This window comes from Eublepharis macularius, chromosome 10, assembly GCF_028583425.1.
Source record: "Eublepharis macularius isolate TG4126 chromosome 10, MPM_Emac_v1.0, whole genome shotgun sequence".
NCBI classification, from domain to species: Eukaryota; Metazoa; Chordata; class Lepidosauria; order Squamata; family Eublepharidae; genus Eublepharis; species Eublepharis macularius.
Window position 1 is genome coordinate 77,467,177 of NC_072799.1, and position 27,122 is coordinate 77,494,298.

Below are 27,122 nucleotides of genomic sequence, written 5' to 3' on the forward strand. Positions count from 1 at the left end.
TAAAGACAAACAAAATGTATTCTAGTGTTACCTTTTTTGAGCCAGCTCATCATGCAGTTGCTAGTGTTTCATTATCTAAATTATAAAAATGTAATTTTCTGAATATCTATAATTAGATCCCCTCATTCTCCTCCCCAGCAATCTGAATTTTGAAATTGGGTATTGCAAAGCAGTGCAATTCACTGGCAGTCCTGGAAGAATCGCGGTGACGTTCTTGTGTGTGACCTCTGCTCTGGACGCTGCTTCAGTGGAGGCTTCTGCTGTGGAGGCTTCTGGTCTAGTGAGTTCAAGCCTTTAGTGCTCCCCTCCTCTCACTCTGGGTGGAATCTGCCAGGTCTTAAAATAAGTTTTCAAAGATCTCTGGGGAAGAGGAACTTTGCAATTCTCCCCCCTCCCCTGCACTCTGGGTAGATTTGCAAAGTTGTTGCTCCAGCACTTTCTCTCTCCTCTTGGAAGTATCTAGACAACGGAGAGCGTTCACGTTGGTGAGACGGCGAGTCCTCCCTTCTGCAGTTCTTAAAGATATAAAAAGACTCCTATGAAGGAGAGAACCTGTCCATGTGGCACTGAAAAGGTGGAATCAGTCAAACGTACTGTTTTATGGTCATTTTTATCAGGATTCTTGGTCAAATACAATTTCTCTGCTTAAAAATTTTACAGGATGCTCCAATGCTGATATTTTAAAGAAACATTTAATGGGCATTAACCAACAGGTCTCTCTTAGCTGTGCTAAATTTTTTTCAGTGGCCTGCAGAATTTGTCATGAAATTTTATTTATAGATTTTAAATTTTAACTGTTGATCATTGGTTGGACCAATTCTATTTTCCTATGACTTCACTATATAGTTATTGTTTCTGACTTGTTCTGGTCGATGACCAAATAAAGAAATTGATTGATGAAGTTCCTCTCCCCCAGTCTCCCCCATAAATGACATTAGAAAAATGATTCTATTGTGTTTTTATTGTGTTCTGGTGGCCACTTTGCAAAATCTCTGGATTCAGCCAGTGATTGTCTTTCTTCTACTTCCCCAACTTCTTTGCTAACTGATACTATGATATAGTGCTGGTTGTAGCAAAATTTCTCACTGCTGTGGTTTCTAGGCAAGGGTGGAACTAGAGAGTGGTATTAGTATGATTCATGTTGTCCAAGCCCGTTGGGTTATCGGCAGGGGTTATTTCATAGAAAAAGAGCTGAAGGAACTCTTTAGCATAACTCATTAGCATATGCCACGGCCCTTGACATCACTGGAAATGTGTCATTAGCATAACTGATTTGCATATGCCACACCCCCTGACATCACCTATCCTGGCGGTTTTGGACCCAATCTTGGCCATTCAGGACTGAAATTGGGCCCAAAATGGCAAAAATGGGTTTGGAAAATGGCCAAAAAGGGGCCCTAAATGGTCAGGATCGTGCCGTTGCTGAACAGGAGAGTGATCCACCACCCATCAGAGGCCCTATCCGGGCCATTTTGGCCCCAATCCAGAACGAAACAGGCCCAAAATGGCCGAGAGTCAGGTGGGCAGGGCTACCTGACATGTGACCTCTTTGGGGAACTGCTGGAACTGTGTTCCTACGCATTCCCCCTCGAAATGAGCCCTGGTTATCGGATTATTTGGAACAAAATAAAATTGTTGGAGGTGTTAAATAAAAACATGTGGGAAAAGAAAGCATATTGTTGTTGGCAGGCATACTAAAAGATAGTCCACAGACTCTCTGAGACTGAAAAGTCTTTGTTGTTCAAAGGACAGTATTTCCAGATCAGATTAGAACCACACATCTCAAACCATTAGAAATCAGTAACCTCATTACTGAAGTTCTGTCAACCTCTCTAAATAGTTCTAGTGTACATGCAGAAGATCATGGTTAGCCAATCCCCTTAACACCTGTTCACTAACCCCTGAGAAACCCAACTGCTGGATTTATTCCCACAATATTACACAACAGCAGACATGTACAGCTATATTTAGTAGTCTCTAATCCCTTACTACAATCTTACTGTTACTTGATGGGTGGGGTTGCTTATAGTGTTGGAGACCACATATGAGATTCCAGATTTGTGTGCGATTGCTCATTGATCCCGTATCACCAGAAAATTTTGGCTTGAGTGGATTGGCATATATTAAAAAAAACGCTTAACTTCTGAAGTGTGATTACAAATCCCATTTGTTTTAATGGAACTGCCAGCAGATCATAAGAACAGACTAAATATGTTAATTGAATTCCAGTGCGGTGTAGAGGTTATAGTGTTAGTTTAAGTCAAGGGAGACCCAGGTTTGAATCCCCACTCTGACATGAAAGTTTGCTGGGTGGTCTTGGGCCAGTCATATATTTTCAGCTTAACCAACCTCACAGGATTGTTTTGCTGATAAATGGAATACAGGAGCATGATGTAAGCTGCTTTGCATCCCTGTTGGGGGAAAAGGCGGGGTATAAATGAAGTAAATAGATACATTTCATTGGAGAAGACTTTGTTATGCCATTGTCATTTTGCTTGTCATAGCTGAACCAGGCTTTAGCCATTGATGTATAGGAAGAGAAATCCTTCTTCCTGAGACATGGGACTGCACAGAAGAATCTTGTTGTCCAATACTAGCAATATTTTGTCTTATGGTGGACTGAGGTTGCATATATGTGCTACCCTGGTATTCAGAAGTTGACTGCCTCTGACTAAAGAAAACCTCCGCATCCAGAGACAGTCAACCTTTGAATATCAGTGCTAGGAGGCAACAGGGCAACTGGTTGGCCACTGAGTGATACGGATTCCAGACCAGATGGACTACTGGTCTGATCCAGCTGGGTTCTTCTTATGTTAATAGTGGTAGTGTCAGCAGGGGTTTGGAGGAAGTGCGACCCTTGGAGAGGGAGCCTGTATATGCATGTTTATCCAATAAATGAGTCAGCCATCTTAATGGCTAAAGAAGAAAATCCAAACTATCTATTGTGATTTTTAAAACCCTGAATAATTGAAAAGTTGGTGCTCTTTAATGACACACTATAATATGCTGCTTTAAGGAGGCTTAAAGAGCAGAGTGGAGGGAATGACTTCATTTGACCTTGGTTGATATCAGTAACTTATGATTCTATTGTCAGTCATTTAGCTGTATTTTATTCCCTTTGTTGGCAACTTGATACCAATGATCAGGGTTCCCTGGGGTAAAAGTTCTGCTTGGGGTAGTTTTCGTGGTCTGTATGAGCTGTTAAACTGGCAACTCTCAAATACACTTGAATTACAAAATAACACTTGAATTACCCGTGTAATTCAAGTGTATTTTGTCTTGTGTGGTGAGACCCACAGACAACATGGGCACAGTGTAAGGGAATGATTTCTAAAGCCAAAGGCAGACATAATCCATTAACCCTGAACCACGGTCAAATTTGAAATGGCTGTTCAGCAACAGAAGGCCAGGCATGGGTAGGATTTTGATGATCAGGCAGACTGATGCTTATCCAGTAGGATAATTTTATCAGTGTTGATCTGCCAACATTGACAGCTAGTTTCAGTCTCTATTTAATTTGGTGAAGGGCCACGTGCCACCACAAACCTTTGGCGCGGACATGGTCACATATCTTCAACTACATTGGTCTCTTTAGGAAAACGATACACAGCACGACCTCACGTGGCTTTCTCCTCCAGCTCTTTTTACTTTCCCTTGAGAAATGAATAGGCACTATAAGGTTTCTGGCCTTTAGAGATAATATGAGCTTTGCTGCTTTTTTCCCCAGGCGAAGGCAGAGATTACGCTGTCTCAACTATAGTAATAACTGAAGGAGAGTGGAATAAAGGAGGCTCCTCTTAACATGGAGACATACATACTTTTTAGTTCTATCAATGTCTATCTTGCTGCTGACTTTATTAAGTACAAGATAAAACCTGTTTGACCTCAGAAAATTCTCTTGGACCAAATGTATGCAGTTGAAATAAATTTTGTTTTGTGCAGGAGTAACCATTGCTAATTTCAGGGAATTTTCCCCAACTGTTTTTTCATTGCAGTATTTACCACTGGTGTCACAAATAGTATTCATTAAAAAAATTCTGAACAGATCTGCATATTTTTGCTGGTTACTAAATTAACATAGAAAAAGTAAATGCTGCTGTAAAATACATTGGGTTTTTAAAAAGTCATTTAATTGCATTTGTTCACAGGATCCCTGGTGAAGTACAGTTGTTTTTTTAAATGTTCATAAACAATTTTGGTTGCGCTCTGAAAAGCAAATTAAACATGCTTTAGGGCTTTATGCTATGTCACAAGCAAGGCTCCGGTCAAACTCTGTGTGGCTAGTAGCTTTGGATGCAGTACATATCCACCAAAAGACACACCAAGCCAGTCCGAAGATAAGCATCATGATACGTGTACACAGATCTCTAGCTACATTTGGGGAAGACAGTTTGCCCTGAAGCAGGAAGGGCTACTGTCCAAAACAACTCCATCCTTTATCTACGGCCCTTGCCCCTAGTGGGGTGGAAATAATCACATTTTGGTGGGTATCCTGACATTTTCATGTCTTTATTTCTTCTCCTTAGTCAGACAGCATAATGGCAAAAATGGGCAGAGAAAATAAAATTTCACAGTAATGAAGAAAAATATTTAAGACGGGGGAGAGCAGATTTTTTCCCTTGAAATAATATTATATTGGGTTTATTAGTTCTATGTTTAACACATACCAGTTGAGAGGTAAAAGATATGGAAAGTGAAACCCTATCTCTGGTGTGCATAATATTGAGGTTGTTAGATATAGATGATAAAGGTAATTAAAAAATAATGACATAGATGTCTGCGACTGAAGACACACACACAATATGTTCTGAGCTCTTCACCGCACTTCATGTTAATACAACGAAGGGCTCCATCTCATCCATGCAAGTGAATTACGTCCAACTCCACTCCACTCGCCTAGTCGTTCCTGCCATTTCCTGTTTCTCCACTAAGGAAAGCCCATGTTGCCAGATATATCTCAGGTGCACACCCACCCACCCAGGAAGATGCTTTGAGTGAGGAAGGGCAGTGTTGACAGATGGTATAAAAACCGCTCATAGTGTGTTCATAGTGCAGTGAACTCTGTATATAAATATGTCTTCAGCCTGAAGGATTTGTCTTCAGAGGTCTGAATGCATGGGACTGGATCCTTATACAAAAACTAAATTTGGAAATCCGAACAGAAATAGTTCTCTTACGATAGCTAGCTGTCACCAATATAACTAGCAGCTGTTTCAAAGGCTCTTAATCTAATACAGCATGTCATATTAATTTTGTACTCCATCAGGTTACATTGGCAGTCATGATAATAATCCAGAGAGAGAGAGACAGGATACTTGAAACATAATCCTTCTGCTTCATCATCTCCCTCTCCCTCACCGCCCGCCCCCCCCCCCGGCCTTATAAAGCACTATGCAGGAATCAGGGATCGTATTGCTGCTGTAAGCTGATAACGGCTTGTATGCATGCAGGTATGTGTGTCTCCAAACAGTTAAGCCTTGGGATAAACAGTGACTGCTTCATATCCCTCTGGTGGCCTCATGCGGGCCCGTGCATGGGCTTCACAGTATAATTGCCCCTCCACGAAGAAGTAACCTTTCTGCTTCAAGTTGAGGTTGCAGTCTGAGCACACAAAACATTCAGGGTGCCTGTACTTATCACGTGCCTTTACCACTGTGCCACTGTTTATAAGATAAAAGAAAACATAAGAACAAGAGGTTATGTATCAGTCAGAACATTATGAATATGATTTAAGAAGTGCAACTAGAACTATGCAGTTGAAGACTTTGGACATTTCTGCATGTCCTTATGGGGGGTGGCCCACTCACGGAACACTGGCAGCTTTCCCCCAGGATTCCAGACATCTCCGTTTGCAAAATGGTTGCCGGCTGCTTGGTTTCCGTTTTTTTCAGCGGAAAGTGCGGTCCTAGAAAAGTCACCAAAAATACGGAAACCAAGCAGCCTGCAACTGTTGTTATGGCATGGATCTTCCCCCTGTCCTCCTGCTCCAGCAAGCAAAGTTTGAAACCTTCTTCTAGCTAAGAAGTCTTTCCATACTTTATAGGGCTATTCTGTTGGAGAAGAAGAGCCACTTCAAGTTGGAGGAAGTCACTTGGGCTGGGGGAAAGGCTATTTGGAGGATGGTTGTAGGCCACCCAGTTTTGTGCAACTCCTGGCCAAGAATGTATCTTCTTTCTGTCTAGTCTTCTCGTTTTCCTTCTTTTTGAGATGGTTCCTTCTTACTTCTCTCCCCATCTCTCTCATGCTTCTGGATGTCTCTCTCTACTCCTGTCCATCTTTCTTATCTCCCCTTCCCCCATTTCCTTACTGAGTTGTTTTATCTCACCTATGCTTAGATTTCTGCTTGATCATTTTTTGTTTGCCTTCTTCCTGTACTGCTCCTCCCTAGAATCTCAGCAGCTCAGCCAATCTGATAAACAGCCAGCTGAAACAATGTCAGTTTTATCACCACTACCACCATTACAGAATTGTTTAATGCATTACAATATAGTCACGTACAATATAGGCACATGACTAACAGTGAAATCCTAAGCAGAGTTACTCCAGTCTATGCCCACTGAAATCAATTATTTCAATTGATTTCAATCAATGATTTCAATGGGCTTAGACTGGAGTAACTCTGCTTAGGATTTCACTTAAGACTGCATTTTATTAGAACTCGTAATAATTAAGCAGCTTTGTCAACATTACTTGAGAGCAACACAGAATCTACAGACATTATTTACAGTTTCCGCTTTGCTGTTACCCTACTACCTGTAATATTTAAAAACACTGTATTGCACTGAAATTTAAGCATATGTTCTTGTCTGTCCAAATTAGTTATACAGAATATTGAATAGTTTGGTTTATGAGATATGCGAACAGTTTGAGTTTCCATTCTCAAAGCCAATCTTGTCACATTTTTCTCCTAAGTTTTTGGGAGTTCATTTTAGGACCTATGATATGGATTTGTTAAAAGAGAAATACAAATCTTACACAATTCCATTTCCACACTTGTCACACAGGGGAACCTTTGGCACACTTCCTGCACCAGTAGAAGGCTTTGTTACTGGTGCTCTCACACTCCTGGTACCAGTTGGCCGTCCATCTAAAAAAAAAAAAAGAAGACGACATTTCCATTCATGGAACAGTAGATCGTGTTGGGCTTCTTCTGAATTCCTAGAATCAGAGACTGAAGCAACAAACATTTCTTTGTTTGTAACACTGGCCGTTTTCACACGCCTGTAACCTCCGGAAAATCATGCAAAACTCACGGCATGAAGCGTCTTCTTAGCACGATGATGTCAGAAATCGCGCCATTAAACGGGATCATGACAGGAAATCACGCTAGGAAGACGGACGCTTCATGCCATGAGTTTTGCACGATTTTCCAGAGGTTACAGGCATGTGAAAACAGTCAATGTTTATAATTCTATTTCCTTCATAACAAATATTTCATGTTTTAGAGCCGGGGACCGAATGCATAAATGTATTCCCAATAAATCATTCTTTCAACTCTCTGTTTTAAAAAAGTAAACTCATCAATTGCTGTTCATTAGTACCTGCAGATGTAATTTTTACAGCTTCAGTTAGTATATTAATATGATAAAGTGGTATATAAAGTAGATCTAACCTTTTTTAACTTTGTTTAAAGTGCCTGGTCTACAGCTTACTGTATTTGTATACATTCATTATTGTTATCAATATGAATGTCTGTTTATGCTTCTTTTATCCATTGACCCTAACCAACTTTACTGTAGCATAAGCTTTCGAGAACCACAGTTCTCATCGTCAGATGCATCTGATGAAGATAACTGTGGTTCTTGAAAGCTTATGCTACAGTAAAGTTGGTTAGTCTTAAAAGTGCTACTGGGCTCTTTTCTACTTTGCTACTACAGACTAACATGGCTAACTCCTCTGGATCTTTATCCATTGAATATCCCAGCATTTATTTAGCCCTTTTAAAGTTCAAAACACTTTACATATGTTATCACAATGATCATTACAAAAGCCCTATGAGGCAGGCCAGTATTATCTATATACCCAGTGCTTTTTTTCAGCAGGAACACCTTTTAAAAATGGTCACATGGCCGGTGGCCCTGCCTCCTAATCTCCAGACAGAGCGGAGTTTAGATTGCTCTCCACACTGCCGAGTGGGGCCACCAGCCATGTGACCATTTTCGCCAAGGGCAATTTAAACTTTAAAAAACTCCCCCCTTGTTCCAGCTGACCCAAAGTAACGTCATTGTGCGGTCTTGAGTTCCACCACTGAGTTCCACCACCTCTTTTCTCAGAAAAAAAGCCCTGTATATACCTAATTCTGAAGCTGACCCAAGAGTGCAGATTTTGAAATCTACACAATGGGGCCAGGGACAGACAGAGGAGATGTTTTTGCAAACCTTGAGGAACTCCCAGACTTTTTTTAAAAAAACCCTTAAATTAAAAAGCAGCAGGATTAAAAGATTTTTTTTAAAAAAATTAAGATGCTGAGATCTGATGAGATTTCTTCATGAGGGCTTGATGGTCATTTTGGATTGCCTAAGCAGAGTTTCAGTTTGAAATCGGGAGGTGAGTTGGGCAGGGAAGAAGGAGTAAGCGGGCAGAAAAGTCAAGAAGGATCAGAGGTTGAAGTCTGAGTAGAGAGAGGGAGAAAAGAAAAATGGAGCAAAAGGAGGGAATTGGGGGCTACAGGTAGGGAAGGAAGCAGGAAAAGGGGAGAACCTGCAGTGCTGTGTGTGGAAGGGAAGGAGGGAAAGTAAAGACAGCATGGGGAGAAGGAGTGGGGGAATGAGATCCCCTGCCTGTGGATTCCCCGCTTGTCACCTTCATATTTCAGATGAGGAACTGAGGCCAAGAAGGATGCACAAGTCTACCTTGTATGTTTGTAGTAGAGCTACTGTCTGAACAAGTCATCTCCTGGATCAGAGGCTGTTAGCCACTCTGCTTCATCCACTCCACAGACCACACACATGCTTGAATATCAGGAGAGGATGGTTAGAAACTGGAACTAACCAGATTCTTCAGATACCATATCCTGGAGAATCTTAAAGGAACCAGACTGACGCGGTTGACTCGATCCTTCCGGGTTATCATGTAGCATCTTATAAACATCAGACTTAGGCACTGAGGTGGGTACTGGGTCACTGCAAAGTCAGTAAGAGTAAGAAAGATAGTTAACCAACACGGAATGGAAGGAACAAATAGTATGTCAACTGTACATAGTATGTCAAAAGTACATAATTACTTTGACATAATTAGTATGTCAAAAGTACATAATTATTCACAGTTTCGACATAGAATTTCTTTCAATGAACCATTATACAGATAATCTTTTTTTTCCCCGTTCAAATTTTATTTTTTTTTTAATGAAACAAATGCTTACAATAATTGCATCATTTTTATACAAATGCGAGTTAATAATATTGGACAAAGTCAGGTCATCACCAGTTCTAGCCAGGGGTGGGGCAACTGTCTACAGAGAACCAGAGTTAGATGGACAATATTTGATCTCCTATTTTGGTGTAATTTTTTTCTTGGTCTCCTGCCCGCACTGCCCAGATAAACCTAACAATTGTTGCTTAATGTGTAGCAATAAGGCACAAATGAAGTAAAAGTATCTTTTAATACATGCTTAATCTATAGACATGTTTAAAAACGTTTTACTTATTGCCAAGAGAAGTAGTAGCTGATGAACTTAAACTTGCATAGTCATCTTGAAGGCAATTGGAATGTCCCACAAAAAACGGGACTTACGGCTGGCAGACACAAAATACTCCAGCATTAAGATGGCATTTCCAAGTTCATGCCTAGTGAAAATGAACCCTGCCAATAGAGATGTTTCAAATCTCCTTTTACTGGAAGAGTTTCCAAAAGCATGTTAGCAACTACTTGCAATAGAATCAGCATAGATTAGTCCAGAACTCTAGACTGGGTAATGTCCCTTCACTTAATATTACCAAGAATCACTGTTTAGACACTGGAACATCTTTGTCAATTTATCAAAAGTTCCAAATTTTGATAGAGATTTTTCATTTTCCAGAAGATTAACATGATAGCTGGATATATACTTTGAGCAATTTTATAAGATCTATGGTTCAATCCAGTGAAACTATTAATATCTTTGGTTCCTACTGGAATCAGTGGTGGAATAAGTCCCTTATATTAGCCTCTGGTTTAAAGACAATCCCATGCAGGGCTTTTTTTCAGCAGGAACGCGGTGAAACGGAGTTCTGGAACCTCTTGAAAATGGTCACATGGGTGGTGGCCCCGCCCCCTGATCTCCAGACAGAGGGGAGCTTAGATTGCCCTCCGCGTCACAGAGTGGCGTGGAGGGCAATCTCAACTCCCCTCTGCCTGGAGATCAGGGGGCGGGGCCACCACCCATGTGACCATTTTCTTGGAGGGCAACCCACTGAGTTCCACCACCTTTTTTCCCAGAAAAAAAGCCCTGGATATGCATAGTTGAACGGATGCCTTTTCTTGAGTAATAAGATCACTTGTGACTGGATGTTACATGGACTAGAATGAGAATGGAGTCTTTTCTGTCATAACTTTGAATAACTTTGTTTGCTAATGTAGAATATGGACTTACAAGAAAGGGAGTTAAAGACATTTTTTTCTCAGATAATTCTTAATAGGATATAAAATACCTTTTACTATCTGCTTTACATTTTCAAATAACTTAATCAAATACTTGTAAAAAATTGTTCACTAGGAGTAAGCTTTGATTTTTTTTGTTTTTCCACATGCTTACTGACTAATATTTTATATTAATGGTTGTTGTGGACACTGAGAGATCTCTGTCTTTCAGTGCTACACCTGTGAAGATGCCAGTCACAGCTGCTGGCGAAACTTCAGGAACTACAAATCCAAGACCACAGCTATACAGCCCAGAAAATCCACAACAACCATCATTCTCCAGCTGTGAAAGCCTTCGACAAAATATTTTATATTAATGATTGTGGCTTATTTTTGGTAAAGAAGATAGTTGTTTGAATACTGAAGTGCAGTTTGGAAAGGCTAAATGTAGGCAGAGGGCATGAAAAACTCCTTATTGGCTAAAAGAGTTTATAGAATTCTTTTAGGATTGGTGATGTTAAAGAATTGATTGGTTTAGGATACGTTTGCATTTTCCTTGATACTTTTTTTGTGATGAATCCACTTTGTTTAATTATACGTTGTTTCTGTTTCAGATAAATATACCTTCGTGTCCTCTTCCAGTATGGTTTGATAAATTCCCACCTATGGGTCAGTAATGACTCAGTGTTTGCACAGGGGACTACCTTTACATTTACCTCAGAACTGCCCTGACCTGGATAACCTAAGCAAGCCTGATCTTGTCAGATCTTGCCAAGTAAGCAGTGTTGGCCTTGGTTAGTAATTGGATAGGAGACCTCCAGTGAAGAATAGGGTTCCAGAAGCAGGCAATCGCAAACAACTTCTGTTAGTCTCTTACCTTGAAAACCCCAGCAGGGTTCGCCGTATGTCAGCTATGACTTGACAGCACTTCCCACTACCACCTCAAAATTAAATGATAAAACCCAGGATGTTTTGGCAATGTCCTTGATTTTGGGATGTTTAGTGAAATAAAGTAATGTACTACCTCTGAATATTTGAGGATACAAGGTAAACAGGCAGGAAGTACTTCAAGTGCTGGTAGCAGGATAGAAAATTTAGGAAAATATTTTCTCTCCCTTTGGGGAGATACCACAATGGGATTATCCAAATAAATTATTGGAATAGTTCTCTTGCCTTCCACTATATTCATCCTTAGGCCATGATGGAGCTGGGGCCAATATCCAGTGGATGAAAAGTCAACTTTAAAGGAATATTTGAAATCTTCAGGTTATGTTACATTTTTTTTTCTGTTTTGGTATTTTGTACATTTCGATTAGGTTTACTCACCGAGGCTGCGATCAAAATTCCATTGAAATGAATAACAAAGTGATAATCAGTTCTAATGCTTAATAATTTTATACCCCAACTTAAAATTGGCATGCATTTGCAATTTTTAAACGCCTTAACAATGAATGAAGCGAGAACCAGTTATGGTAGCAATATTCATGCATTTGTAAATATGTCACACACACAGAGAAAGTGCCTCTGATTACCTTATTGGGGGTACTTCCCCCAGTGCTGTAGAAACCTGCCCCTGCAGAGTTTCCATAATATTGTCATCTGAATACATCTGCATAGGTGTGTTAAACTGAGCATGTACAATCCTGACACCCGGAAGTTCCATTTCTAAGGGAATGTTGGGGGCCATCTTAGCGGCTGCTTTCAGCTCGGTAGGGCAGATAGTGCTAACAGTGCTAACTGAAGAGGGTGTGCTACGTCCACTGCCGCCGTCAATACCAGAAGGAGTACTGCAAACACTGTGCCAAAAACCGGTACATAAAAGAACATGTGATGCAAACCAGAGAGGAAAAATAGAGATAAAGAAACAGGAGCAGAACCATTTGCAAGAGAGGAAGTTAATCAAATGCAAGAAAAAAACCCCAAACAAACCAGAATTTGTCCTTTTTACTGCATATATCTCCCAGATGTTTAAGCTAATATGCCAAAACTTTTCATGGCTTGCTTTTCAACCTTACACTTTAACAAATAATTATGTCATATTCACAGACAAGGTACAACAAAATTTAATAACCCTTCCTATGGCATACTTCCATTCACCTCCATGATGTTTCAGAGGGTGATTTGACACCCCCTCCAGAGCAGAATTTGGGGGGCTCAGTGACCTCAGTAGAAGCTGAGAAGTTCCAAACTGTCAGTTTTACTCTGCTGGTGATACTTTGGATCCAGCTTATGGAGGATAAGTCTGTCGATGGCTATTAGCTTTGATGGCTCAATAGAGCCGCCATGTTCAGAGACTGTGTGCCAGTTTGCTGATGAACAGAAAAGCAGAAAGTTATTGCCTAACTGCTCAGCTTGTATATTTCTGGAGGGCACCTGGCAGGTCACTACAGGAAAGGATACTGGAGTAGATGGACTTTTGGTCTGATCTAGCAGGGTTCTTCCTATGTACCGGTAATGGAGGTACAAGTCATCTTAAACACCATTTTGCTAGTTACCAGTAAATATTAGGATCAGGAGGTAACAATTTAGGCTGAGCCACAAAATACTGAAAAGTGCCAGATACGTTTTCTTGCATTTGTTCCAAACTGATGAAAAAGGCATGCTGGTGCAACTTTTAGGAGCTCCGATTTTAAACAGCCAATGGCCCAAAACAAAAACTACACAGGCAGGGAATGTAACACAGGTGACCTCATTTTTCATGATCTGGAATTGCCTTGGGTCCTCACCTCTGCTTTAGATAGCCATCAGGACACTTCTACACCAAATATTACAACTAAAAACTCCTCAGTGTCATCTATTTTCTACACCTCCCTTGAATTTAAGAGGCTCTTTGCTGCAATAAATGTCCTCAACAGTACTTTCTACTGGAAAACCCTTTATTAAAGGTGGTAGAAACTCTGGCTGTCATTTGTGGATATTGAAGGAGTATTTTAAAAACCCTTTGGTGAAATTCTAAAGATGTTATGTTACCAGTTAGATGAAAGGACGATAGTGAATATACTTTTGGCCTGTCAATGGAAACACTTTTTATATAATAGTTGGGTTGTTGGATCTGCTTTTCTTGATCAACTCTAAGACCCTTTTAGTACATAACAGAAGTTAACTAGAGTAGCTTTGCATGTTTCAGGAAGCATGTGATAAAGGATAAAGGACAATGACTAAAGGGGGAATGTGTACTTTACCCCCTGCTCTGAGGATTTGTTCATTTCCTCTATGCCTCCTGAAGGTCCTTGTCCGTTTCACCTCCCCTTCTAAGAGGCTAAGAGGAAATTAACAAACCCTCTGAGCAGCTGTCACCCTGGCTCTGTAGAGCGGGGAAATTGACAAAGCCTTCCGAGCTCTTTAAAACTCAGCTTCCCGGCTAACATTGCGACTTCCTTCATGTGCTCCTCCTTGTGTAATTCGCCTCTTGTAGCTTAGCTAGGCACACAGCCAAGCTAGGTGTGCAAGTTTTTAAAGAGTTGCGTCTGGGTTCCCCAGACCTAACTCAGGTTTCCACAGCCATACAGCCGTTAAAAAGGAAATGGCTGGTAAAAAATAAAAGAGAGCCCAAAATGGCCTCAGAATACCTCCAGGGGGGGGGGGCCTCCTCTTTCTCCCCTCAAGCGATTTCTTCATGTCACAACAGCAAGGGAGGAGTCCCCCCCCCTGTTCTTACTGCTCCACGTGCACAAAATACTCAATACGGAGCAGACAAAACGGGGGGGGGGGACTCCCTCTCCTGCTATTTTGACAGGGGGAAATGACTGGAGGGGGGAGGAGGAGCTCCCCCCCACCCCCGCAGAGGCATTCTGAGGCCACTTAGGGTCTCCTTTATTTTTAACAGCTGCTCCCCAAAGACCCAATTCTTTAAAAACCTGAAAAGTGTGAAGCCACTCTAAGAATGCAGTCCTGTGGAGAGCTTCTCCAATCTATTGATTCAGTGGTCTCAGACTGAATAACTCTGCATAGGATTGTAATGCATGATTGCTAACCTATCCCCTCTTACTAGAAACTAAGCAGAAATAACTAATTCTAGGTTAGTGTATTCTGGGAGTAGCATGCTACAGTGAGAATCTGCAATTTAGTGAATGCTTACATATGCACGTGAATGCTGACAATCTCAGATAAGCTTGGAGATGTTTAGAAACAGATATTTATTTTGTCACTTTTCAGACATATCCTAGTCTATGTCAGTATTCACCGGTGTACCTCTGATTTTGATATTTTTGAAATTCATCTAGGATTACCAGTGTTTGCATGTGAATCCAACATTCACCATCCACCATGCATTCACTGTAATATGAGAATTAAATATCAACCACATCTTAAGGCAGCAACTTCCCTGCTATCTAATGAATCCCATTTCAAAATGCTGGCATCAAGACATAGAGGTACCAAAGCTAATTTCCCTCCTGGATGTCACATGGAATTTGGCGGATCATATTGTCCAATGTTTTAAGAAAGGCACATTCCTTACCATCAAAGGCAAGACAAAGAAAATGAATTCCAGAAGAGGCACACATGTTCCAAAGCCAGTACGCAGTTTTTACACTTGCCAGCTCACCCAGCCAAATATCCATACAAGGGGACAGCCATGCAGTCACATGCCATTGTTTAGGAATAAAATAAGTGCCCGTGTTTGGAAGAAAAGGACAATAATTGTCAATAATGGAGGTATGAATGCCAAAAGCAGAAATGAATTGTTAAAAGCCAACTGTGGGCATTGTTGCCAGCGAAGAGGGCACCTTTCACTTCATTAAGTTAGCAAAATTATTTCAGGCTACTTTCAGCAGATACCACGGGCTGCTATGCAAACTCAAAAACTGTGCTCAACACAGAATTTAGTCATTTTCAATTGTTATTCTTGCAACTCTCTTTTCCAAGCAAGACTAGGTAACCAATATATCTAATTCTCAACATGGCCCTATCTGTGGTTACTTAAATAGAGAAACCGGAGCCATGAACAGGTAAAACTTATCTTTCTATAAACCTGAAAAGGCCCAGGTTTGCAGAACAAAATGCATTGAGGGGTTTAAGTCCCCTCCCTCCAATAATAGAAGCAGTACCTGTAGCTTTAAGAAATCAATGCCCTTGCAGTGACTGCTATGGAGACTACTAACAATGGTATTGTTAGTCTTCAAGCTTTGGTTTCTGTCAGTAAAAGGGAGGGGAGAGAGCAGGGAACTTTCCAAGGCTGTTTTGGCCTTTGAGCAAGGACTCTTTGGGGCAAGGTCTGGCAGCAACCACTGGGAGGCTTGATATCATGTGACTCGCACGAGTCACCCCAAACTAGCTGCTTCCTACTGTTCAACAGCAGCCATTCCATGAAAGTCAGTGTGGTGCAGTAATTTTAGACAAGGATCTGGGAGATCCAAGTTCAAATCACCACTCTGCCATGGAAGCTTACTAGGTAACCTTAGGTCATTTACAGATTATCCGCTTAGCCTACCTCACAGGTTTGTTTTATTGTACCTTTACATCCTGATATCTTCTTTTGCTACACCCCTCCCATCTAAACAAGCTGAATTGTACATTTACATCCTGATGCCCTGCCTTGTAACATCCCACTCACCTTTTGGCTGGGATATAAAGGCTCAGTGATCTCCATTCCTACTTGTTTCTGAAGAAGGGAGCTCTAACCCTCAAAAGTGTACGCCCTGAAAATCTTGTTGGTCTCTCAGGTGCCTATGGACTCGAATCCTGGGTCGTTTCCACATGACTTACTGGCCTCTGGAGCATTGCGCAAAACATGTGGAAGATAGCGTCTTCTCACGTGAAATTGCACCAGGAAGACACGATGTCACGCAAAACTCCCGGATGATAGCGTCTTCCTGGCACAATTTCGCAAGAGAAGACACTATCTTCTGCGTGTTTTGCGCAATGCTCTGGAGGCCGGTAAGTCGTGTGGAAATGGTCCTGCTATTTCACAGGGTTGTTGTTAGGATAAAATGGAGGAGAAGAGAATGATGAAGCTTCTCTGGTTCCTCATTGTGGAGAAAGGCAGTTACGAATGAAATAAATAAATGTAGTTGGAGATGAGGGGGCAGATAAAAAGTAGGCTGGTTGATGGATGGGAAGGAGCGTAGGAAGCAGGAAAAGGCGAGGATATGAGGCTGCCGAGAGGAGGGAAAGAAGAAATAGTGTGAGGAGGGGCATGTAGGAAAACTGAAGTGCTCCCAGCAAGGCCTTGGAGGTTCCCCACCAAGTAACTAGCCTGTGCCTGGTGTCCAGAACTGCACAATGGGGTCATCGTTTTCTGGGGTAGAGGCTGTCAGGGGTAGGAAAGGAACAGAAGCACAACTCAGGGAGCTAGATAAAGGTAAGTTGGATGGCAGGTGGGAAGGAGAGAAGGAAGAGGTGGGGGGCGGCTTTCAGGGAAGGGAAAGCGAAAATAATGGGGGAGGGGAAATGAGGCCCCACTTTGTTTAATCTAAAGAGAATTAAAAGAGGAAACTAAAGGCACCTCTTCTAAACACTAGCTACTACTTTCTGAGGGAAACATCCCCGTTAATAGCCAGTCCTCCCCTGCTCTTTATAGAACCAGTTAGTACCAGTTTGTTCTTTCGCCCTTTCTTATCTACCAGCTGTAATATCTTTCGTTTAGACTTTGGGCCAAGCCAGAAGTGATGAATCACACTCGAATGGCAAGTGAACAGGCTCACGTGTAGTCCTCCCTGTTCCCTTGCGCTCCACTTGCACTCCGCTCGACCAGTGCCATTCAAGTGTCATTCGTCCCTTCTAGCTTGGCCCTGAGCAGCTGATGCACGTTCCCCGTATGGCTCGCTCCCTCTTCCTTCTGCTCCTGGGGCACCCGCAGACGTGCCACTCTCTCACACTCTTTTCTAGCCCTCGAGTCCTTAAGGCTGAAAGGAAAGAAGGGGGAAGAATTGTCACAGTGCTGCCCCTAATTAGGCTGCGAAGGCTATGCATGCGATTTCTCCTCCACTGCTGGCTCCGGGGTACAGCAAGCTCATGGGTCATGATGGGCACGGACATTAAAAAGGGCTGTAAAAATTTCCAAGCAATACGCTTGTAAATGTTTGCGTTTGGGAAGAATTTGAGGAGGATGTGACGTCACTTCTGAGAGATACTTTAGGCTGCCTCTCCTAGTCTCTGTGGTGGTTACCATAAAGACAAGGAGAAATTCCTAGAGGTTCAACTAGGTTGAGGTCATTTTTTCTCCTGCTCATCATGTAACACACTAATTCTCTCATGAGAGAATTGTCATGTTTGGCCAGGCAGTAGAGTCAGACTCTTTGGTCCAATTCGCTTGAAACTTTGGGGAGGGGGTCTTTAAAGGCCTGGCAGCCCTCGCTATGCTGCAATTCTGGTCTATTCTGCTTTAAAGACAGATCCTCCAGCCCCACAGAAAGATTCTTCCATAAGAAATAATGGACCTAGTAAATTCTTGATATATTCAGAATTAACTGGGAAGCCAATATAGGTATATACGAGAATCCTGAATTTGATTGGCATTCCCAAATATACCAGAAAGAATACCATTAAGGTATTCTTCAGGTATATATTCAGATTGGATATACCGAATTGCACACGTCTAGTTGTTGGGGAATGGCATTTTGATTTCAGGTTTATATATGCTGTAAAGCAAGCATTTTATTCATTAGAAGGCAACATATCAAAGCAGCAGTGTTAGTACTTTCAGTTGAATCGTGAGCAACCATTAAAAAGAAGACGAAGACAACATGCATCCAGTTACACCATACAGAGAGAATTTATAACCTGCTCTGGCCTGAGACTATGAAAGGTTTGGGCCGAATATTATGCTTGTGTTCAAAGTAGCCCAAGTCCTGGAAAAAAAGAAACGATTACAAAGGTGATCTACGGCAAACCGCTGAATATTTGTTTCCAGATAAGATTAGTTAACACATGTTACAAATTATTGAATTGTTAAGTAGTAATAGTAGTAGTAACAACACATTTGCAGTTACTGTGAGAAAAAAGGAACGATGGGCAAAATCCTGTCCAGATAAAGCACTTTTTAGGCGGCCAGCCTAAACCCACTTACTAGGGTGTAAATCCTGTTGAATGTAGTTCGATGTTTTAAGTAAATAAGCTTAAAGCAAGGCTGCACATCATGCGCTAAAATCTTTTCCGTTGATACTCATTAGATTTGCAGTCTGGCCCTAGGCACTTTTACCAGAAGCAAACCCAACCAATCTTCCAGGTTTAAACCCAGGTCCAGGATCACAGCCTTAAGTGCTTAAACCTGGCCAAACCATGCCCAGTGTTTCTCAAAAGAGGATTGTATGCAGGATCTTAGCCAACCTTCTAGAAAGGAAATATCTGTGAAATTGGTCTTGCCTACATGACAATTGTGTGGCGAAGTCAATGATTCGAACAGCATTTCGGAAAGTTTTGGACATTAAGAAAGAAAAGAAAAAAACAGCAAGAGCTGGACTCAAGAGCATAAAACCAGAAGCTGCAACGGAAAAACATCTTACAACGCAGTACTTACTAGTGAGGAGAGTTAGGAATTAGGCCTCGCAGCTGTCCATGAAGAGCATCTTGTATATTTCCAGAAGAATAGAGCCCAATGGGGGAGTTATAGGAAGAACTCACTACCTGCCTTTTGTCATCAAGGTTTGCTGCTGCAACAAAAGGCTGGGCCTTTCTGTTGTGAGCTGCCCCAATTGGCTTGAATTCCTGTGCATAACAAGCAGACAAAATACACAAAGCTACAATGCACATTGAAGCCAGTAGCAAAATTGACACCGGTACTAATTATTAATGAAACGCGTCTCTCTGTAAAAAGTGACAAAGGTTTGATTTAGTAAGCACTGAAAGCAAGCATTCTATGCTTCCTTATTAAATTTTTACCAGTTTTATGAAGCAGAAAGGAGGATATACGCCTATGGGAGTGAATCATGTCATTGATTCCAATAGGAACGGCGAGAGTATGATCGGAGCTTGATAATAAGGAAGAAGTGTAGCTGGGGCTTTTTTTCAGCGGGAACGCGGTGGAACGGAGTTCCGGCACCTCTTAAAGATGGTCACATGGCCAGTGGCCCCTCCCCCTGATCGCCAGACAGAGGGGAGTTTAGATCGACCTCCATGCCGCTCGGCGGCACGGAGGTCAATCTAAACTCCCCTCTGTCTGGAGATCAGGGGGCAGGGCCACCGGCCATGTGACCATTTTTGCAGAGGGTGACTTAAACTTTAAAAAGCTCCCCCCTTGTTCCAGCTGAACCAAAGTGACGTCATTGTGCAGTCTTGAGTTCCACCACCTCTTTTCCCAGAAAAAAAGCCCTGAGTGTAGCTATTTCTAAAACCGAGCAGCCCTGTATAGCTTCTTCCATTTTCTCTTGGTACGATCTAGTATTCCAAAAATATGCCTTGCCATTGCACTGAGACTTTCTTCAACGTATATTGTAATGAGAAGAAGGATAAAGGTCTCATGTTTTTGCAGAAATCACAACTCCTTATACATCTAGTTCCAGCCTTTCTTCTAGATCGAAGGACTTTGATTATGACTGTATTTGGGAGCAAGTCCCATTGAATGTACTCCTCAGTAAGCATATTTAAGATCAACAGCAAAAAAATAATAATTCAGCTGATAACTGAAGGTATAACTTGTTCTATATCAGCTACACCATCCGTTCTGTATCTGTTTTTAAGAACAATATCACATCCGTAAACATGGCAGAGGCACAGCATGGCTGCTTGATACTTTTAAAAAATAGTGTTTGTCAGAAAAATCTAAGCAATATTAAAGTGAAAAAACTCAACACAGAGTCAAATCTAGGACGTTTGTCTTGCAGTGTAGGGTTGTCTCTCTGTAAAGAGAATGCAGCACCATTTAATGTTTGCAAGTTCACTTTGGTTTGGAAGGGGACACATACTGTAGACACAAGAAAGTACAGGAGAGGCACAAAATCCCATACTGGGCATCATTGTTTTAATGATGTGTTGTTGTTGTTGTTGTTGTTGTTGTTGCTGTTGTTGTTTTGGTTATTTTTCAAATGTGATTTTACTATGTACTTTTAAATCTGTTTGCTCCAATGGTGGCCCTTATGTGTGCACAAAAATGGGATCTAAATTTTGTTAAATAAAAAATAATATGTAACTTTTGTATGCATAAGCAAAGTATTCAAACCTGCAGTCCCACTGCCTACACACAGAACACTCTAAGGAGGGCTGCCCGACAGCTTTTTTCTTACTGTGAGGATCAGCTCTGAGTATCAGCATTTAAGACTATTGTGCTGAATTGAACAAAAGTTTGGGAACTGGGCCTTTCATGACTAAAAATCAACTATATAATACTATCTTATGGTGTCACTAAAGCAACACTGCTGTCCGTGGGAATTACCTGTGTCTAGGATAAAAGCTGCTTGAATTCAGGACCCTGAGTTATATCTAAATTATATTTAGATTACATTTGTCCAAGTTAACTTCATCCAGTTTTTGAAGTGATATGGAAGGAGGAATTGGAGAAACAACATGTAATGTGTGGCTGCAATGGATCTGACTTAATTTTACTTTCTTTGAATGCCACCAAGTGCACAGAACATAAATGGCAAAGCAAACAGCAGCAGGAAAAAATATAGTCCAGCTCTTGTGTTTCTTGTACGCCAATGAAACCAGATCGTTTGGTTGACCAGCCTGGCATTTTGGTAAGAATCCCAAACCACATATAACACCTAGGCCGATTCCAGACGGCCCTCTGCAATCCAAAACGTTGCGCGTTGTCGCGCGTCATCGCACGAAAACGCAAAATATCGTGTTTTCTCGCGCAAGTTTTGCACGACCTCACGCAAAACTCGTGCGAGAAAATGCGATATTTCGCGTTTTCCGCGCGATGACGCGCGACAACGCACAACGTTTCGGATTGCAGAGGGCCATCTGGAATCGGCCCTAGTATAATGAAAACCCTTGAATCCATTGAGGTGACACATGGAGACACGATACTGCTTTATACTGACTCAGACCACTGGTCCATCAAGGTCAGTAATTTGTCTACTGAGAGCCAAGCTACAAGTGACGCCTGACACAGGTTGGACACTTGTCAGCTTCCCTCAAGTTTTGATAGGAAATGTAGGTGTCCTGGTTTTACAGCTTGGCTCTCCATTTAACTGAAGTATATAGATTCCCCCCCCCCACACACACACCCAGCAGAGGGAAAGGGGGGCACCTGGTGAGAACCCGACGCCTGCACTCCCCTCCTGACCACATGTTCTCCCTCCCATAGACTGCCGCTCTGTAAACGTCAATTAAATGGAGAGCCAAGCTGCAAAACCAAAACACCTGCATTTCCCATCAAAACTTGAGGGAAGCTGACAAGTGTCCAACTTGTGCCAGGCGCCACTTGTAGCTTGGCTCTAAGACTGCCGGTGGCTCTTCGGGGTCTCGGGCAGAAGTCTTTCACTTCATCCACTACCTGATACTTTTAAAATGGAGAGGCCCAGGACTGGATCTGGTTCTTTCTGCATGCAAAGCTAGCCCAATCCACACCATGACAAATATCTTTTCTATTTTACAAACATCAAAAGAACATTATCAAAGAATCCGAAAGTAAAACAACCACCCTACAGCCTTTTAAGGGTTAAGTCGTGTGTTTTTAAAAATACTGTTCCTGCCATTGCAAAATGGTACATGCCATTATTTATAAATTTATAATTTATCCCAAAATAATTAATAAAGGCATGAAATCAGATGTATTTAAGTGAGAAGACAGTTTCTTTGCACGCTGGATTTATCTGAAAATGCCTTTCTATGCACAACCCGGTCCAGTTTAATTGCAAACTACTGTAAAACCATGATCAGAACTAGCTAGACCATGGCATCCAACATTTACTTGAAAAGGTTAAAGCAGGGGAAAGGTGAGTTTGCTTTAGCTAGGCGAGCCTGGGAGGATGCTCTGTGTGCACTGGGACCCAAACATACTTGTGCATGTTTTTATCTATTGCACATTTAGATTAGGGAGCGGGTGCTGTGTGGTAGTTACACAGTGCAATTCTAAGCAGAGTTACACTAGGATAAACCCATTGAAATCAATGGGCTTAGACTGGAGTAACTCTGTTTAGGATCACACTTTCAGTGGTGGACTAGGAAGCGGGGAGACCTAGGTTCAAATTGCCTCTCGGTCATAAAAGCTAATTAAGGGATCTTGGACCCGATGACTCTCTCTCAGCCTAAGCTACTTCACAAGGTTGTTGTGAGTACCAGGGCTTTTTTTCTGGGGAAAGAGGTGGTGGAACTCAGTGGGTTGCCCTTGGAGAAAATGGTCACATGGCTGGGGGCCCCGCCCCCTGATCTCCAGACCGAGGGGAGGTTAGATTGCCCGCCGCTGAGCGGAGTGGAGAGCAATCGAAACTCCCCTCTGTCTGGAGATCAGGGGGCGGGGCCACCAGCCATGTGACCATTTTCAAGAGGTTCTGGAACTCCGTTCCACTGCGTTCCTGCTGAAAAAAACCCCTGTTGAGTACTATTATGCAGGAGAAGCCAGCATGCTCCCCTGAGCCTGGAATAAAACTTGATAGATTTTTATCCAGCTCTTTGGCCGAGGAAACCAGTATAGGAATATGGCTCTCTTTTCTTCCATTTTATTCTTACAACATCCCAGTGAGGAAGTTTAGTTTGAGTGAACACGTGACTAGCCCATAATCTAAATGGAAATTTGAATCCAAGTCATATTCAGACACTCACTCTATCTTCTGCTTGTGCCCAGACAAGCTCATGCACAAGAGATCTTTCACCCATCTTCACTTCTGACTACGTTTCATTACACTGCGGCGGGGGCTGTTCCTGAGAGTCCCCTTGACTCTCAGGAGCAGCTGTACTGAGAAGGCAGGGCTTTTTTTCAGCGGGAACGCAGTGGAACGGAGTTCTGGTTCCTCTTTAAAATGGTCACATGGCAGGTGACCCCGCCCCCTGATCTCCAGACAGAGGGGAGTTGAGATTGCAACAGCGTGGAGGGCAATCTAAACTTCCCTCTGTCTGGAGATCAGGGGGTGGAGCTACCAGCCATGTGACCATTTTCGCTGAGGGCAATTTAAACTTTAACCCCCCCCCCCCTTGTTCCAGCTGACCCAAAGTGACGTCATTGTGCGGTCTTGAGTTCCACGACCTCTTTTTCCAGAAAAAAAGCCCTGTGAGAAGATATTTGAGCCACCCCAGTATGTTGTACAGATATGCCATATTCTGACCTGGAATCTTGGCTTTTGGGTTGGATCCTATACCTGTCTTCCAACAAGTCTTGTCTTCTTACAACAAAGACTTGCTTTAGCAAAGACTATTCTCCATCACAAAAAAAACCATTCTCCATTAGGGAAAGTCTTTGTCTCTTGAAAGAAAACTTAGCAGAAGAGAAAAATAGGAGCCAGCTTTCATACTATGAGTCCTAGAATACAACCCATAGTATTTTTTGATGTTTCCTAAATAGAAGATGGTTGGCTTTCCTTATACGTAAGTAGAATATAGAAAACGATGCCATTAATTGCATCAGAACACATATGGCATATTGTATTTTAAAACTACAGAAAACCCATAGGTTAAATAGGTTAGGAACTTATAGGTAGTTTTAATTTTGAAGAAAACATAAATCAGAAAAACAGTAACTCTGAGTAAGCCTAAATGAAAACAGCAGGGGAAAGAATGTTAGAACACCTCAGTCTCTAAAAAATCGAAAACAGAAGCAGCATTATCTACACGTCAATTAAATTACGTTCAGATGCTTAAATTTTGTTCCTCATTGTTTGGCTTTATCCTTAATAAAATTACATGCCAGTATTCATCCAACAGGGGCTGATTCCACACGGCTTACCTGAAGCCAGGACATTACAGAACATTCTGGAAAAACCGCAGAAGATCGCGTTTTCTTGCACGAGTTTTGCGCGACATCGTGCAAAACTTGTGCGAGAAAACGCCATCTTCTGTGGTTTTTCTGGCATGTTCCACAATGTTCCGGCTTCAGGTAAGCTGTGCGGAATCGGCCATGGTATAGTTCAAGAAGGACTGTTCCCCTGCTCTCAAGTCCACTTCTAAAGAAGTACACTGAAGCCATAAGCACCATATCATATAGAAGTATGTTACGGTGCTGAAGCATACGCTGTCCCAACAGACTATTTCACGTTACTAAGGGCCAAGCTAGAAGTGACGAATTACACTTAAATGGCAACGTAGTGATCGAGTGGAGTGCAAGTGGAGCGCAAGTGAACAGGGAGGAATAGAAGCGAGTTTGTTCACTTGCCATTCAAGTGTAATTCGTCACTTCTAGCTTAGTCCTCAGTTTTCTATGTGAAACTGCACAATTTCCACATAGGTATGAAAATATCTTGTGTACATAAATTGAGTAGTCACTGTTGACATCCCACTTGGGACTGACAATGGCATAATATAGTTGTTAAATAGACCAGCTTCTATGAACCAGGAAACCCTTCATTCATATCTCACTGCAGCTATGAAGCCTCTAAATAGCTTTAGCCTCTCAGACTTAGTGCCATCGTAAGCAGAGTAACACCTTTCTAAGTCAATTGAAGTCAATGAGCTTAGAAGGGAGTGCCTCTGCTTGGTGGAGGAGAGTGCCCTCAAGTCATAGCTGACTTACGTGCCCCCTGGCGGGGTTTTCATGGCAAGAGATTAACAGAGGTGGTTTGCCATTGCCTGCCTCTGCAGCGCTGGTCTTCATTGGAGGTCTCCCATCCAATTACTAACCAAGAACGACCCTACGTAGCTTCTGAGATCTGACGAGATCAAGCTCAGCTGGGCCATCCAGCTCAGGGTGTACCTCTGCTTAGGATTGAACTATTAGTTTGCAGTATGGAGATAGTAACTGTGAAGGGGAAAAAGGGAAGGACAGCAACACCAAACTCCCAAAACATCAAAATGAGATGAATTTCAAAACGTGATAGAAAAATGTGCTATATTTTTATTGGAAGCACCTCACATGTTTGTTGTGAGGATAAAATCGAGGAGAGGAGCATGATGTGAGCCAATTTGGGTCCCCATTAGGGAGAAAGGTGGATATAAATGAAGTTAAAAAAAACCCTACCTTTCTGCCTCAGACCAGGCCTCAAAGATAGTTTACAATCAGAAAAAAAGACTTGATAAATACGGGGTGTGTGTGTGTGTGTGTGAGTGTGTTCATGCATACACTCAGAGTGTTTATTGAGTGTCTTCTCCTCGATCCTCTCTTGTTCCAACTGCTTCTCTTTAAAGGCTCTGCAGTGGCCATGAGGGAATAACCCCCATCTCTGAATTGGGCCAGCCACCACCAGATGGGGAGAGGCCTCTCTTCACCCGGGAAGATGGAGAGTCTACGAGCCTTGCTACAAGTGACATTTTACACGTGAAGGATAAAGGATCATTTTCGCAAGTCTTTCTGGAAACTGAAGTTCCTCTCCCCCACCCCTTTTCCTTCTGTTCCTTCCCCTCGCTGCCTGAAGAGACAGAGAGAGCCTACGGCAACATCAGCTTTTGCAAATCGTCTTGCTGGGGGTGGGGGGGGGGAATGCTCCGGAGAAAGCTGAGAAAGTTGCAGCTGCCTGCCCCAAAGATCATTGAGAGCAGGCTTGTGACTGGAGGAACGATTTGCAAAAGTTGCTATTGCCGCAGGCTCTCTCTGTCTCTTCAGGCAGTGAGGGGAAGGAAGAGAAGGAAAAGGGGTGGGGGAGAGGAACTTCAGTTCCCAGAAAGACTTGCGAAAATGATCCTTTATCCTTCACGTGTAAAATGTCACTTGTAGCAAGACTCTACAGCTCCTAGGCTGTGCTGCAATTTTATTGTGCCTGGCCTGCTTCACATATAAAGTAAATCTCAGGAGGTTCTTTTTGTGTCTTCTCTATTAGAAGTTTTCTTTTGGGGAGTGGTTCAGGTTTTTTTCTGGTTTGTGCCCGTGTCTATTAGGGAGTAGAATTTTTTTAGTTTACTTTTTTATAAAAGAGAGAAACCAAGATTTACAAGGCTACTATGCCGCAGGGTCACATTTTCTCTTTCTCCTTACCTCTCCTCTCTCCAGCATGAAGTCTTCTGGTCCTTCTTTGTTGTAATTGTGTTGAAAAATTACATCAGGGCCGATTCCAGATGACTAACCTTAAGGCGCTTCATGCCGCCCTCTTCCGGATCGCGATGGGGAAAATGCGAAATATCGCGTTTCCTCGCGCGAGTTTTGCGCATCATCGCGCAAAACGTGCGCGAGGAAACGCGATATTTCGCATTTTCCCCGTCGCAATCCGGAAGAGGGCGGCATGAAGCGCCTTAAGGTTAGTCATCTGGAATCGGCCCAGGAGTGGACCCAACTCTAACCAGTGCTAATGCTATCCTCAGGATCTGAAAACAGTACTTACATCTGATGAGCAAATGCTGGTGGAATTTGCATCATGGGTACAAAAGGCTAGGGGAGGTCGGAACTGCATAATCCTGAATCCCAGGGCTATTTTTCAGCAGGATCTCCCAGGATCCAAACTCTGGCATCTCTGAAAAAAGTTCACGTGACTGGTGGCCCTGCCCAAAGACCCGTGGGCCGTCTCCCTGGGTGGAGCTTCTCCCGGGCCGCCTGCTTCCCTGGCCTCTTCCCCAGCCTTCCCCTCTCTCCCTCCCTCCCTTTCTCTTTCTTTCCTTCTTTCCTT

The 27,122-nt window shown here is 42.4% G+C and overlaps 1 protein-coding gene across 2 annotated transcripts in view; it reads right to left on the bottom strand.

Moving 5' to 3' along the window:
- Positions 1–4,108: 4,108 nt before the first annotated feature.
- PDLIM3 (PDZ and LIM domain 3) overlaps positions 4,109–27,122 on the bottom strand; it is a 42,856-nt gene continuing 19,842 nt past the window's right edge. The window contains exons 4-8 of one of the 2 annotated variants that reach the window (XM_054989722.1): positions 18,280–18,347; positions 12,090–12,353; positions 8,992–9,122; positions 6,976–7,087; positions 4,109–5,660 (exon numbers count right to left, since the gene is read on the bottom strand). In XM_054989722.1, coding sequence (XP_054845697.1) covers positions 5,471–5,660; positions 6,976–7,087; positions 8,992–9,122; positions 12,090–12,353; positions 18,280–18,347 — 765 coding nt within the window. In that variant the 3' untranslated portion in view covers positions 4,109–5,470. Of the gene's footprint in view, positions 5,661–6,975; positions 7,088–8,991; positions 9,123–12,089; positions 12,354–18,279; positions 18,348–19,015; positions 19,204–27,122 lie in introns of both variants that reach the window. The other variant, XM_054989723.1, reaches the window with a different exon arrangement.